Source organism: Paroedura picta, chromosome 12 (genome assembly GCF_049243985.1).
Source record: "Paroedura picta isolate Pp20150507F chromosome 12, Ppicta_v3.0, whole genome shotgun sequence".
Lineage (NCBI taxonomy): Eukaryota > Metazoa > Chordata > Lepidosauria > Squamata > Gekkonidae > Paroedura > Paroedura picta.
This window is the reverse complement of record NC_135380.1, coordinates 5389304-5404812: the sequence shown is the minus strand read 5'-3', so window position 1 is coordinate 5404812 and position 15509 is coordinate 5389304. Positions and strand designations below refer to the sequence as shown.

General features: G+C 45.3%; 1 protein-coding gene across 1 annotated transcript; it reads right to left on the bottom strand.

Annotated features, from left to right (window-relative positions):
- Window positions 1-1272: 1272 nt before the first annotated feature.
- On the bottom strand, window positions 1273-15147 carry CRTAM (cytotoxic and regulatory T cell molecule). The gene is made up of 12 exons (XM_077306588.1): window positions 14958-15147; window positions 11136-11282; window positions 9359-9511; window positions 8530-8673; window positions 7866-8027; window positions 5616-5717; window positions 5370-5471; window positions 3972-4070; window positions 3722-3823; window positions 2705-2848; window positions 1704-1784; window positions 1273-1578 (listed from the first exon to the last, which is right to left on the bottom strand). Exons 1-12 carry the CDS (start codon window positions 15145-15147, stop codon window positions 1448-1450), a joined length of 1557 nt encoding a protein of 518 aa, XP_077162703.1. The 3' UTR covers window positions 1273-1447.
- Window positions 15148-15509: the final 362 nt, after the last annotated feature.

The following is a 15509-nucleotide window of genomic DNA, read 5'->3' as shown; positions in this document are numbered from 1 at the left end:
GAAGTAGCAGGACGAAATGGGAGCCCAGGGGCACCTTGCAGAACCAAAAAGGTTTATTCAAGGTGTGAGCTTTAGTGTGCATGCAGGCTTCTTCAGGTGGGTGGCCTCTTGGTCAGAAGCAGCAGGACAAAATTTGAACCCAGAGGCAACCTGCAGACCCAAAAAGTTTCATTCAAGGTGTGAGCTTGGTGTGCATGCAGGCTTCTTCAGGTGGGTGGCCTCTTGGTCAGAAGTAGCAGGACAAAATTTGAGCCCAGGGACACCTTGCAGAACATGCCTTGAGCTTTCATGCCTTTGGACCCAAATTTTGTCTCATTCAAGATGTAAGCACACCACACTTTGTGGTCCCAGAGGGGTGGATGCCCTGTTCCAAACCTAAACCGGAGGATGAACACCTGCCTGGTAATACTTAGCTATCTTACAAGGCTGCTGTGAAGATGTGTTGTAGGCCATAGAGTGTGTGTAGAATTCTTTCTTCTGAATTCTTTCTTCTCCATTCTTAGGTACCACGCAGTTCTGATGGGTCTCCCCTTGTTTGGAGAAATACACACAGCGCAAGGTCAGATGTGACCTTCCATATCTGGATAAACCGAAAGAAATTTCCAAGCTGGCGATGGCAAAAAGCTTTATTCCGAACGAGTTCCTAGGTATAAAACCTCATTTTTGTATTTTACTTCCTCAGTAAACTTATTTCTTAATTGTTTTTTTTCAGGGATATAAACAAAGTCTTCAACCCACTACCTAATTCTTATATTTTAGATACCTTATACTTTATATTTAAACCATATTTGGAGGCACATGCACAGTGCAGGTAAAGATAGTGCCGTATAGGGAAAGATCACATGAAGGGAAGGAGCCAATCAAAAACTGCTGAGGCACTGTAGAAACTCACACAAGCGCACTGAATTTCATCCTGCGCCATTTCTTGCAACCAATCACAGAGTGACCCGGGTAGAACGTACTAAATATGGAAAAAGCTGATAAAAGGTGTGTATATGGAAACTGCCACCTTCGCAGCATTGAAGAGAATAATTTGTCTGATTCTGTCAACCTTAGCTCCTTTCTGCAAGCAGGAAAAAAATGCATTTTTCTCTTTGCTACAACGTGATTTCAATTTTCCTTTCTCATGTTTGGTAGAGGGACGAGGAGGCCCCTTTTGCGTGCAACAGCCTGAAAATGCTGTCTTAAAGTATTAGAAACTGGCTAAACAATAACACCCACTAGAAACAGATTTTCAACAGTATTAGTTTTTTTAAAAATTTATTATGCTGGTCAACATTAGGATCGAGGTGCAGACTGCTCATTTCATGAGTTACTCCAGTTTCTTTTAAATCCTGTTGGGAATTCAATTCTGGGCAAATATTTGCATGACAGCACGTGGCAGAATAAATAAAAGGGATGAAGCCCAGCTCTACTGTCTTGGCACCCAGTCCAGAACTGTCAGTAGTTACAAATCTGTCTCTCTTATGTAGGGCAGCTGTTTCTCAAAGACTGATCCATTTGACTCTTCTGAATTTTTCGATGAGGTCCGCCAGGATCCTTCCGCTGCTCGCTTCATGCTGGACTTCCAACCGATTACTGGGGGGGGGATGACAATGATTTAAATGTCACTCTTTCGTACTTGCGCTTTAAAAATTCGAATTCTTACACATGCATCGTCGACACACTGATGCATTGTGTTACGTCTCCGTAGACTTACGTACCATGTCTGTTCTCCTGCTTGGGATTGTCTTCGTTAGGCCTGACTTTGTAGCTCTCCAGGGTCAAGTCGGAAGAATCGTTTTCTGTGCAGGTGACATTCAGAAAGAAAATTTAATTTTTATATCCCACCCTTCCCTCATCAGCTCAGCACTGGGGTCTAAAAATATTCAATTTCAAATAAATTACCAGTATCCAATAGAAAAATTAAGCTGACTGTTCAACAGAAAGTCTGTGCTTATTCTTTTTCTAGTGTGTCTGTTCAAGCAGCAAATAGTTGTGTTTGCAAGTGCTGAAAGCTGACTCAGTGGATGAGTGATAGGATTGTGAGTGTCCTGCATGGTACAGGGGGTTGGACTGGATGACTAGGAGGTCCCTTCCAATTCTATGTTTCTAAATTCCATCTAAACCTCCGGAAGAAGTTCCTGACAGTTAGAGCGGTTTCTCAGTGGAACAGGCTTCCTCAGGAGGTGGTGGGTTCTCCATCTTTGGAGATTTTTAAACAGGCTGGGTAGCCATCTGACGGAGAGGCTGATTCTGTGAAGGTTCAAGGGGGTGGCAGGTAACAGTGGATGAGCGGGAGGGTTGTGAGTGTCCTGCATGGTGCAGAGGGTTGGACTAGATGACCCAGGAGGTCCCTTCCAACTCTATGATTCTACTTAACATTTAATTCATAATTGAACTTTCAGTTTATTGCTCTGATATGTCAGATACCAGCTCTCTCCACATGAGGGTGCATTCAAACCTATCATATGAAACTGAGTTAGTTAAAATAAGCTTATGGAGAGTTTCACCTGTGGGAAAGTTACTTAAGGGCTGGATATGAGCTCCATGGTCTGCTTGGTCTGAACAGCTTTATCAGTGCTGTGGTGAGCCCAAGGTCACCCATCTGGTTGCATGTGGGGGAGCAGGGAATCAAACCCAGCTTGCCAGATTAGAAGCCTAACTACTACACCAAGCTGGCGACAAGAAAGATGGAAAGACGTATTTCTTCAGATTGCCTTACCTCTCTTCCACTCTCTGTGTGCTTTCCACAGTTTTACTGAGAAGAGCAAGACTGCAACAAACAGAACTGAAAGGAGCGCGGCCACGAGGATCGGTAATAACTTGCTCGTCGTCTCCACAATTCTTTCACGGGTAAGGTTGGTTCCTGTTTTTCAAAAGTACTGTGTTTTAATGCCTCTGAAGTACCATTTCCTAATAACAAATCTTCATTATTTGGCTTTTATTTCTTATTTGGCTTGTATACCAACCCGTTCCACAAGCAGGCTGGAATGGAGAAATGTGATGCTTCAGAGCAGCAGGGTTTGCTCGGGCCAGGAGTGGGCGGGATTTAGGACAGGGAGGGGCCTCAGTGGAGTATAATGCTACTGGTTGCCCGGAGATGAGCTATAATTCCAGGGGATCCCCAGGACCCACCTTGGGATTGGCATCTACACATGGAAAGCTCTCGTTTGACCTTGTGTTTGGAGTAAGTCAAATACAGATCTTCATTTCCTGCTTGGGAAATACTTAGATATTCCAGGGGAGGAGCCTGGGAAGGGCAGGGTTTGGAGAGGTGAGTGACCTCAGCAGGGTATAATTCCACAGAGTCCATCCTTTGACGCTGCCATTTTCTTCAGGGAACTCATTGCTGTTCTGTGAAGCTCAGTTGTCATCCTGGGAGATCTCCAGACCCCACCTGGAGGCTGGCAACCCTCATTGTTGTGGATATGGTCAGCTGTTTGAGCATGCTCCTGTGCTTTCATTTGGAATTCCTTTCCAAGGGAGCTGTGTCTGACAACCTCATTGCAGGATTTGGAAGACAGAGAGAATTTCGTTCTTCTAGATCAGGCAATTATGATACCGTGGTAATGAATTTAGCGAAGTATTCGGGGGATATTTCGGGCCTGCAAGTAGAGCAAGGAGGTGAGGAAGTCACACTCCGCTAACATTTCATCTCTCTATGGACCCGATGGCAGGGTTGTGCCAGAAAAAAACCATTTTTACATTGATAGATAATTGTTCAGTTGTTCTAGCTTACCACTGGTCATGTTGAAATTCAGAGTAGCTGCCGCTTCAGGGCTTGGGGATGGTGTTTGTGTACTTGAGTTTCTGTCTGTTACGTTTAATATTTTGTCAGGATCTGTTGAAAGAGAAAAAGCTTATTTCTTGTAATTCCCGAGGGAAATGAATCACTGAGCGACTTGCAGGAAGCTGCACATGTCAGATTATGAACAGAAATTGATTTCATTTTTTGCCCGGAAATTATGGTTTAAATTGCTTTTGCGTACTGTTGGTGGCGGTGAAATTCAGAGCTCCTGCTTTGTCACTGGTGGGGGAAGCTGCTGTGCTGGAGTTTCCTTGCGTTATATTGAATCCATTGCCTGATCCTGTTGAAATGAAAAAAGAGAAGATTATTCCCAGGAGGGAGGGGGATTGCTATGTCTGTCTAATCATTCAGTCATGCTTTTCATACACCCTCCCCTTCTATTCCTTAGGCCCAGGGAAACTGACAGCTATTTCATCAATATTTCAATACAATCCATTCAGCAATCAGTACAATCCATTTAGCAGCTTCATTCAGAATTGAGCTCGGTCCCCTTAATTTTATTTTCCTTTTATTCTTTGCAGTTTGCTTGTCAATGTGGCTGTATTTTGCTGATTCCCCTTAGTTTGTCGTTTATTTGTATTATTCCTTTATTGTTCATGGTTTACAATTATACTGTTAGCCACCATGAATTACGTTTTAATGTAAAAAGTGCAGGACGTAAATACGGTAAAGAAAAAAGATTAAGTTTAGAATGAGGCAAAACTGAAACAATACACTACTGGCTGGCACATTCTATTGCTTCCAAAAAAGCTCTTCTTTAATACATACTTTGTTTTCCTTCTGTTATCTTTAATAATTACAGACCCCCAGAGACATGGCTAAAGAATAAGTAACCTTACAATAATTAACCTTTCACACGCTGCTTCCTCCCATATTCATTTTAAAGGACTGGGTTAAATATCCTGCAATGAAAGGAACCTAGTTGATGGAAAATCCACAGCCAATTGGCATACAATAGACGGGTGGGGAGTTAATTGATTTTTAATATATTTTTAATTTGTTAACCATTTATTGAATGATGTGATGATATATGGCCATGTCAACGCCCCCCTCCCAAAATGACCAATGAAAGTTTGGAGGGAGAGCCATGGGTGGCCATGTACACAGCTATGCTTCTCGACCACATTCTGCACAATCACGCCACTTCTGCACAATCACGCCACTTTATTATTTATGCCACTTCTGGGGTTTCTCAAAGCCTGAAGAATGTTTCAGGGGTTTCTCAACTGTAAAAAAAAGTTGAGAAAGGCTGCAATAGGCATACAGGGAAGCTTCACCAACACCATCATCCCACACATGTTGCATAATGTACTTTCAATGTGCTTTTGCAGTAGGGTTTTCCTCTGCAAAACAGGCAAATGTACTTCTAAAGTGCATTGAAAGTGCATTATTCAGTGTGTGCGGAATGATGAAGTTAGCGAAGATTCACCTGTATGATGGTTTAAATTTTTCTAAAAATATATATAGTTTCATGTTAAAGTGGCTTTGTAAACCGCATGCATCATGTTACAATCACCCTAAACATTGATCCCATCAATTTTTCATTCTACATTCGGAAATTATTGGTATTTAAACATACCAGTGGTGGAATTAGGATTCTGAGTCATGGTTTCATTGCTTGCAGATGTCTCGTGAGCCCCAAAGTTTTGTTCTGTTGTATTAAATACACTGTCTGACTTTGCTGAAATAAAAAAGGGGTTATTCCTTTCATTAGAAGTGTAAGTTGTAGTATTGATATTGTACAGTGACTAGCTTGAAGGAAGTTGTACGGGTCAAATTATCGGCAGAAATAAATTCCATTTTACATTTAGAACTTATTACTTACATGACATACCACTGTTGTTGGTAGAATTTGGAGTGTCCAGTTCACTGTTTGGGGACAGCCTTTGCGTCCTGAAGTTTCCTTCTGTTATATTTAATATGTTGCCTGGTAATGTCGGAATGAAAGAGAAATGTTATTCCTTTCATGTCCCTGCAGAAATGTGTATTACAGAACTGATATTACGGTGAATGGCTTGAAAGAAGCTGTATTAATCAAAGTAGTTACGGAAATTAATTTCAGTGGAACTGGGCTGACTAATATTGGCTGAGAGCAATAGAAAGCATTCTTTTATTCCGTTTTGCAGCAGAAATTGCTGTATGTTGAGAAATATCACACATTTCACCTGTTCCTGGAATATATGCAGGGCTCTTGATATGAGAGACAGAGACAGAGACAGAGAAAGAGAGAGAGTGTGAAGTGCTGTCAAATCACAGCTGATGTAGATATAAAAAGGTAAAGGTATCCCCTGTGCAAGCACCGGGTCATGTCTGACCCTTGGGTTGACGCCCTCTAGCGTTTTCATGGCAGACTCAATACGGGGTGGTTTGCCAGTGCCTTCCCCAGTCGTTACCGTTTACCCCCCAGCAAGCTGGGTACTCATTTTACCGACCTCGGAAGGATGGACGGCTGAGTCAACCTTGAGCCGGCTGCCGGGATCGAAATCCCAGCCTCATGGGCAGAGCTTTCAGACTGCACGTCTGCTGCCTTACCACTCTGTGCCACAAGAGGCTCATGTGATGTAGATATAGATCACATCTAACCTTCATTCCACACAGTCTGGATAATGCACTTCCAATGCACTGTAGAAGTAGGTTTTCCTATTTTGCAAGACAATACAGCTGCAGAAGCAGATTGGAAGTGCATTAGTCAATGTACTATTTCAGACTGCATGTCAGAATGTTTCCCCACACTAAAAGAAATCAATGCACAAAGAAATCTTTCAGGTTTCTCCGTGAGTCCAGCGGCTCCTTTTAAGACCAACAAAGTTTAATATTTTTAACAAGTGCAACTTACTGTTTTTAGGATTGTGATTATGTTTTGTTATTTATGCTGTAAACCAAGCTGAGCCCATGAGGAAAGAATGGTATAAAAATCAAATCAATAAATAAATAATAAATAAAAATAGTTCTAGTCATAAGCTTTCGTGTGCACGATCAAGAAAGCTTATACCTTGAATTTGTTGGTCTTAATTGAAGAGTTGTTGATTTATCACAGTAAACTAGAGAATTTCCTTTGTTAAAAATTGCTGTTGGCACATCGTCTTTTGTATTTCACCTGTGTAATGCCAAGGATTCTTTAAAGTTGTCGTACCAAATTCAGATGTAGTTGGAACAATGTCTGCAGTAGACTCTGGAAAAAAAAATTTAAGTTGTGAGAATCAGGTTGTCATATAAGATGTACGTAAAAACATCAAATGTTAAAACTCTGTATTTTTAATTATTTAAAAAAATTTCAATCAATCATATGACAAATTAAAGATCTCAATGAGACAAAACTTGGTTTTTAAAGTTTTGAAATCATCCAAAAAATAACGGAAAGATCATGATGCGACTCTGGAGAGTACACTTGCTGCCTGTGGCCATATCACACAGAGTATATACCTCGTGCCCTGTCTCCTGAATTCTTACAGTTCGTGTCTCCGTGCCCTCTAAATTTTGACAATCAACAATTACTTCCATAATGGATTTCTGTTGCATTTTCTGTTGGATATCTTAAAGATTTTCCCTGTGGCTGGTGCCTAAGATGTTTCCACATCAAAAACACACAAAAAAAACATTTAACTAAATTCTCTAGTTCAGGGGTAGTCAAACTGCGGCCCTCCAGATGTCCATGGACTACAATTCCCAGGAGCCCCCTGCCAGCGCTGGCAGGGGGCTCCTAGGAATTGTAGTCCATGGACATCTGGAGGGCCGCAGTTTGACTACCCCTGCTCTAGTTCTTCCCCATAAATCTGCATTCCATTTAGCCATCCACTTAATCTCCAGTGACACAGGACACAGAATAAGGCCTGGCCTGCCAGTCTTAATAAATGAGTAGGCATAGCACAGGAGTTGGGGAAAAAAAAACACATGGAGGCCATCCTGAATCACCTTGATTTCTGCACTATGTATTTTCTGCCTGGCTGACATCCGTTCTGCCGCCCATCTGCTTTAGTCCGTGTTTGATGAGAAGACAGGCTCTCCTGTTCCTTTCCCCCCCCTACTATCAACGTTATGCTGTAAAATGTCACCCGGATACAACTGCTGCACTTACGGGTATGGCTGAGGTAGACAGTTGCCGTTAAATTTCCACTTCCCAGAGCTTTGTGGCGAATGACACAGGTCATAGTGGACTTCTGGTTGAAGGTGTGGACTGTCAGGGTGCTTGTTGAGTTGTATTTCTTCCCATTGCCTTCACACTGGTGTCGGGTATCACCTACAATATATTTGGGGAGGCAGGGGTGTGTATAGTCTTTAGTAAAGTGCTTTCACACATGCTCAATAGTGCCCTTTCAAGGCACTTTCAACGCTCTTTACTCATTGTTTGTTCAAATGCTGATTTTGTTGGAAATACCGATAGATATAATTTTATCGATAATTTACATTTTTATTCCTATGAGTGGTTGCATAAGTAGGACCCCAGGGCACCTCTTTGTCCTATGATGCTGTTAAATATGGCCCTGGGCGAAGGGGCAGGCTGCTAGATCCAGGTTAGAAAGTTTAGGTAGTTTTGAAAATGGACAGAGACCTCAGTGGGGTATAATGACCTAAGAGACCACCCTCCAAAGCATCCATTTTCTCCAGGGAACTCTCAGTTGTCTGGAAATCAGATCTAATTTCAGGAGGATCCCCAGGGTCCACCTGGAGGTTGGCATCTCTAGTTGGTGATGCTGATGTAAGAGAAGTTATTAACAAGCAAGGAGCGATTTAAAGCATACCAAAGAGTTCTATCCCATTGTCAAGCAGCCATGTTATCTGAGGAGGGGGCTTGCTGCCCCAAGTAGAGCATTTTAAGATGATGTTTTCTTCTCCACCATGGACTCTAATTGGAAATTCTTCCAGCAGAGGTTTGGAAGGAGCAGCTGTAATGAGAAAACAAAGGACAGGATTAGGAGACTGAATTCTTCCTGCTTCAGGTTCATCGCAGCAAGGGGTGAAGAGCTGGTCATGGATGCTTATAAGTCCACGTGCAAAAGATCTCATTCTTTCTCAGGGAAAAGATGCAGCTGTCTCATGTTCATGATCCTTCCAATGCAGAAATTGTTGACTGCAATGGATTTAGAAGGTTGTAACTCTTTGGGATTTCACCTTTACTTCTCTTTCTATGCTGGTCATCCAAAAGCTAGGAATGGATATTTTGCATGAGTTTCCAATAGGCTATGCAGTTGGGGTACCACCGGATACCCACTGGTATCGGATAGTTGGGCAAACAGAACTTGGTCAGCCTATCTAGAACAGTCCTGCAGGGCCCATAAGACTGAGCTCTTCTGCCAGGCCTATGGTTGAGGCCGGGATAATGACATCTAAAATACTGGCCTCCCTGCTTGAGAACCTGCCAAATCCCTCAACATCTGGTAGCCCCCCTTTGTAAGGGTATACTGGAAATAGGAATTGACATTTTATCATATAAATTAATGGGTTGTTTTTTATTTGTTGTGAGCTGCCCTGAACAAAATGGGGAAGGGCAGCATACAATAATGAAGATTATAATTATTACATCTCTCCACTTGCTTTCATGTAGTCAAAGCCAGGAGTTTAGGAACTCACCTAAAACAATGACGTTCACAAGCTTGGTTGTGGCTGCTGCAGTGTAATGGTGACAGGTGTATACTCCTTCATCGTCTGTTGTGGTGTTGGCGAGGCGAATGGACAAGCGATCCTTTGAAGAATTAAGAAGCTTATACCTATTATCCTTTAAGCCTGAGAAAAGAGCATTGCAAAAATGAGAAAGATATGAAAAGCTCATTATTCAAAACCGCAAACCGGGGCATGCTGTATTCCTAGGGAGCAAGACCAGAAATGGGCTGCATTGCAGAAATCACAGAGTCATAGAATCATAGAGTTGGAAGGGGCCATACAGGCCATCTAGTCCAACCCCCTGCTCAACGCAGGATCAACCCAAAACATAAAGCATCCAAGAAAAGTGTGTATGGGAAGAAAATGGGAAGAAAATGGGAAGAGCCACTTTCTCCATTCATTCATTCATTCATTCATTCATTCATTCATTCATTCATTCATTCATTCATTCATTCATTCATTCATTCATTCATTCATTCATTCATTCATTCATTCATTCATTCATTCATTCATTCATTCATTCATGTCATATATCTGGGAGATCCTAAGATTGTCTGGCAGCCAGGGAAGAACCCTTCAGAGGCGATTTGCCATTGCCTGACCCCAAGTCACGGCCCTGGTATTCCTTGGAGGTACCCTTCTGTCGTCTATGTGGACTAAATGGTGCGAATCTCAAACACTATGCAAATGAAGGATCGTAACTGAACCAATGGCTGACGCTTGTTCTTAGGACTCATGGACCTATGGGTGGCCTGGGATAAGGACCAATCAGGTTCTTTGGTTGCTAGCCAAGCTGTATATAAGTTCGCGTTGTGCCTGTGTTCCTTTTTCGGTGTTCTGGTAGGAGCCGGAGTTACTGTATTTGCCGGCGTATAAGACGACTGGGCGTATAAGACGACCCCCCAACATTTCCACTCAAAATATAGAATTTGTTACATTACATTACAGGACTATGGGCCACTATGGGCAGCCCTGTCTATCCCAACTGAAGGGCACCCGGCGTATAGGACGACCCCCCCCCCCATTTGGAGGCATGTTTTTCAGGGGGGGAAAGTAGTCTTGTACGCCAGCAAATACTGTAATAAAGAGCTGACTGTTTTCAGAGAGTTGTGTCTGCGTCTACTGAACTCGCAGACATATCTTTCAAGTGTTGGCCAGAGCTGGCCCCTCCAGTGGTGGCTGGAGGTCACCTGTTATTACAGCTGATGTTCAGAAGAATAAGATCTATTCTCCTGAAGAACATGAGTGTTTGGATGGTGGGTGCTGCAGAGTGCTTTGCGCTTCCCTGCTCAAGATCTGTGCATCATCCAGCCTTTACTGGAGAAGAGGAAAGGGTGCTTTGCTCTTGCTGGACAGCGTAGTGCAGGGGTAGTCAAACTGCGGCCCTCCAGATGTCCATGGACTACAATTCCCAGGAGCCCCTGCCAGCGAATGCTGGCAGGGGCTCCTGGGAATTGTAGTCCATGGACATCTGGAGGGCCGCAGTTTGACTACCCCTGGTGTAGTGGTCTTTTGAGTAGTGGAAGTAATGATGAACCCGCTGGAGGGAATTTCTGCCTTCTCACTTTTCAACCACAACAAGGGGGCTTCTGCCCCATCGACTTCCTGCCCTGAAGCGTCTAACGGGCTACGCTGGAACGAAATGGCAGTGGTGTAGATGACTCAGACCTGTGAAGCAAGAAAGCCCACCTCCTCTCCTCAGTGCAGTGGAAAAATAGCGAGGGCCCCTGCTCCCATCGGCACTCACCTTTTTGGTGGTCGTGAAAAAGCACAGAATAGCGAGGGTCGGTCCACTGCAGAGAGGATGTGTTGTCTCCAGCCACCACACAATGCAAGTCCAGATCCTGGCCCTCTACCACTGTCTGGTTTTCGATGGGAGCGTCTAGCGAAGCCTCTGCCAGAGAAAGTGAAGCTGTTAAATGTCTTTCTGGGACAGCCGCAGAGAAACATAGACATGCAAAGCTGCTTAGTACTGAGTCAGAACATTGGCCCCTGCGAGGCCCTGGGTGTGCTCTCCAGGCCTTTGGGAAGCGCTCCCTCTCCCCCACCCTACCCCCCACGGCCAGGCCTCTCACCCGGGGCCCTGCAAGTGGAGCGGCAGAGTCACAGATGTGCCTGACTCTAACAGTCAGGCACAGATGTGCCTGACAGATGTGCCTGACTCTAAAGGCACGGGGTGAGGGCTTGGTGAGGGAGGGCGGGAGCTGTAGGGGCAGGGCCAATCAGGGTGCAGCTGGCCGGACCGTTTGTCCCCCAAGGCTGTTCCACAATTATTAAGAGGTGCCAAATGGATAAGATATTGCCTTTTTTGCTGTGTCTTTGCCTTTTGGATCTTTTATCTTGTCTGAAAATCATTAAAAATTAATAAAATATTATTTAAAAAAGCAAAGCAAATCTATTTCAGAACATGGCTTTATCTGGTTTGTGGGAATTCGGGTTTTGCAGCACAGACATCATTTCAACCCACAGCTTCCACATCATGTCCGAACCAAGCCTATCTCCTAGCACAGGAGTGGCCAAACCAGGGGTAGTCAAACTGCGGCTCTCCAGATGTCCATGGACTACAATTCCCAGCTGGCAAGGGCTCATGGGAATCAGTTTGGCCACCCCTGTACCTCGAGTCACTTCTTGTTGCAAATGTTAACATGAAATAGCCCATCTTGGCTGCCTTGAGATTACGATATGGAATTAAACAGAGGCCTGGCAGTGTTTGGAAGTCCCAGAACTGAAATTGAGCAGCACCGAGCTAGCTCTGTCTGGGGCTTGCTGTGGGAATGGTGTTTGTGGTTTTCCACGGGACCTTTCTCAGCTTCGTGGCTTCCTGCCGCTCCTGTGCGTCGAGACCGAGATACGTCAGCTTATAAGCTTTGAACTCGGAGAGAAAGGAAACACACGGGGGCCAGATCACACCCAGCGGCCCCGGAACCATTTTGTGCATAATGTTTCTGTGTGAAGGCTATAGGGAAGCAGTAGGCCTGTTAATCAGTGCTTGTGTAATGCTATTCCTCCTCCTGCCCAGTGTGCAGAATCGTGGTTCCTCCCACACGTGGCCCACAGAGCTAGGTAGAAAAAAGCAGCGTAGTCTTTTCACAGTGCCGAGGGCCCCTTTGCACCTTGTGTTTTTCCTCCATGCAAACAATCCTCCCACCAGTCAAAGAAGATGACCTGTTGGGCACATGAGAGAGGGCCTTTTTGGTGGCGGCCCCTTGGTTATAGGACAGACCTCCCCAGGGAGGCTTGTGCCCTCATTTGCAATCTTTAGGCAGCCGTTGAAGACAGTTTTATACCGCAGTGGTCCCCAACCTTTTTATCACCGGGGACCACTCAACGCTTGACAATTTTACTGAGGCCCACTGCCCTAACGCTCTCTGACTCTGGTCGCTATGGTAATGTTTAAACATCCCTTCAAAATAAGATGCAGACACGCCACAACAATGAACCTAAGGAACATTTTATGTTCATGGAAATATTAACTCATGAAAATGACAAATAAATGAGAACCCTGAGCTTGTTTCTCTGCAACGAGATAGTCCCATGTGCGTCTGCCAGATCGTGGATGAAGTAAAGGGCCGGGGAGAGGGGAGAAGGCGTCCTTCGTGGCCCACCTCCAGTTAGTCGACGGACCAGATGTGGTCCGCAGCCCACAGGTTGGGGATCGCTATTATACAGGACTGCATTTGACTTATTTATTGGCAGTCCTGATTGATTTTTTTTTTAACATTACCTGGATGGCCCAAACTTGGCTGATCTAATCTTGTCAGGTCTCGAAAGAGAAGCAGGGATGGCCCTGATCAGTATTTGGATGGGAGGCCCCGTGGAAGGAAATCCGGGGCATAGTCTGCACACAATAGATAATGTAGTTTCAATGCACTTTAGAAGTAGATTTTCCTGTTCTGCACAGGAAAGTCCAGCTGCCAAAGCACATTGAAAGTGCATTATCCTGTGTGTGCAGAATGGGCCCCAGGGTTGCTATACAGAGGCAGGCAAGGGCAAACCACCTCTCACCTCTTGCCTTGAAATCCCCAAGGGGCTGCCGTAAATTGGCTGTGAATCAACGGTGCTGCCCACCCTCTCCAGTTGTGATCTTAAATTGTGGAGTTTCCTGATGGTTGTTTTAGCGACCATCCTAGCCCCTCCCTCGTACCACTGCAGGCTCCACCTGGGAGAAACGAGGTTTTCAGACTCGAGGACTGGACTCAAATGCTAGGCAACGGGGTAATCTTTTCATTCGATTAGCCATGAGCAGCTTTGCCCTTTGAACAGGGGGACGTCTCCTGGAAGCTTATGGTTCTCAACGGGACACCAGCCTAATTTTCTGCTCCCTCTTACCAGACTGTGGGCTTAAAGGAACTTATCTGGCAAGCGTCCCTCCCATCAGGAGGTTCGATGTCTCCATAGAGGTATTTGGGGTGTAATGCAGAGGCTAGAACTGGTTTTCTCAGCCAGGGTTTTCTGAAACCCTGGGGCTTCTTGACAGCCCTGGAAGAGTTTGCCGAATGAGTGGGAGTCAATTTTTAATATATATTTTTAAATGAGTTAAACATTTATTGGGTGATATGACTATATATGGTCACTAGGGGCCAAGCCTGTTGCTTTCAGGAATACAACGGGCGCTAGATTAGGGGGGTGGGGGTGTAAGAACTCTGTAGACAGCCTCCCCCAAGACCTAGGGCAGGACAGCTGCCCTGAGTGGGTGTCAAGTGCTGGGTGGCACTTAAGACATGAGGTCATGCTCCTCCTCCAAGGCCTTACCAGAATTATTATGTGGAACAGATGTTGTTCTGTCCCTCCCCTGCTAAAATGGCCAATGATGGGCCTGAAGGGGGTGGGAAGGGGAGGGGCCCAAGGTGTGAATTCCCTGCTTCCCTGCTTCCCATTTCCAATCATATTCTGCACGATTGCGTCATTTTGGGGGTTTCTCGAAGCCTGAAGAATGTTTCAGGGGTTTCTCAGTAGTCAAAAAGTTGAGAAAGGCTGGACTACAGCGATGGACCTGGGAAACAGCAGTTCGATTACTTATCCTGGATACTTGAGGCTGATTCTTCTTTGAGCAGGGGGTTGGACTAGATGGCCTAGATGACCCCTTCCCACTCTATGATTCTATGAGTCCAGTTCAGCCGTGGGATGGGCTGCCTAAGGAGGTGGGGAGCTCCCCCTCACTGGCCGTCTTCAAGCAGCGGCTGGACAGATCCTTCTCCTGGATGCTTGAGGCTGATCCTGCATTGAGCAGGGGGTGGGACTAGATGGCCTCTATGGCCCTTTCCAAATCTCTATCGTCTGTGCCTATTTTAAAAACTCCTTCAGGGCTTTCAAATTTCGTGCCAGGGGGTCTCAGGGGGTCCCTGCCCAATGGCAGATGAACTTCTCTGCAAAAGACCGCAATCTCCTCAATTATTTCCTTTCTAATGAGCCGGCCCAACTAATTGCCCGTCGGAACAGAGTTTGCACCCAAGTCCAATCCCTTAAACTTCCTGCCATACAGAGGGCTCCTCAGCAGACAAATCAGCGCAGAAAAAGTTCCCCAGAACTTTGCAAAGGACTGCAACAAAACCCATCTCTTCGGGCTTACCTTGTAGCAGCAGCAAAGCCAAGACCCAGAAGAGCGCGGAAGAGACGGGCATGTCGGGGAGTCTGCTTTTCTGCTCTGGAGAGAAGACTTCCTCTCTGCTGCTGAAGTGTGGGGACTGTCGCTGGCTCCTACTTTTCAACCGGGGAGGGTTAGGGGAGTTCATGTGCCATGACTTCATCAGCCGCTGCATCGCCCCCCTTCTTCTCTGGCTGCTCCCACCTGCCTTCACACCTCTGAGCTGGGAGGACACTTTCCTCTGCGCAGCGACCACTTTGTCGCCTCTAAAATTAACTCTGTGCGTTGGCCAGACCTGGGCCGCCTGCTGTCGGCAGACAGAAGATGAAAGGGCAGTGTGTACTTTCCCCTCTCTTGCAAATGTGGGAGGTCTCTTGCCGGCAATGCCCGTGTCTTGGGTATGCAGCAAACGTTTTGTAGAAGTCACAAACGCACACCTTGGCTGCTGCTTCACTCTGGAAGATCCAGCAGGCCCAGCAAGGATAGATTCAAATGGGTCACCGTGTTGGTCTGAAGGAGCACAATAAAATCAGAGTC

Coding starts and splice junctions, on each gene's coding strand:
- CRTAM (XM_077306588.1), bottom strand. CDS start 15,147: ATGCAGCGGCTGATGAAGTCATGGCACATGAACTCCCCTAACCCTCCC. Junction 4,071..5,369: donor GAATCCTAATTCCACCACTG/GTATGTTTAAAT, acceptor TCATTTCAACAG/GATCAGGCAATGGATTCAAT. Junction 1,785..2,704: donor ACACAGAGAGTGGAAGAGAG/GTAAGGCAATCT, acceptor TCACCTGCACAG/AAAACGATTCTTCCGACTTG.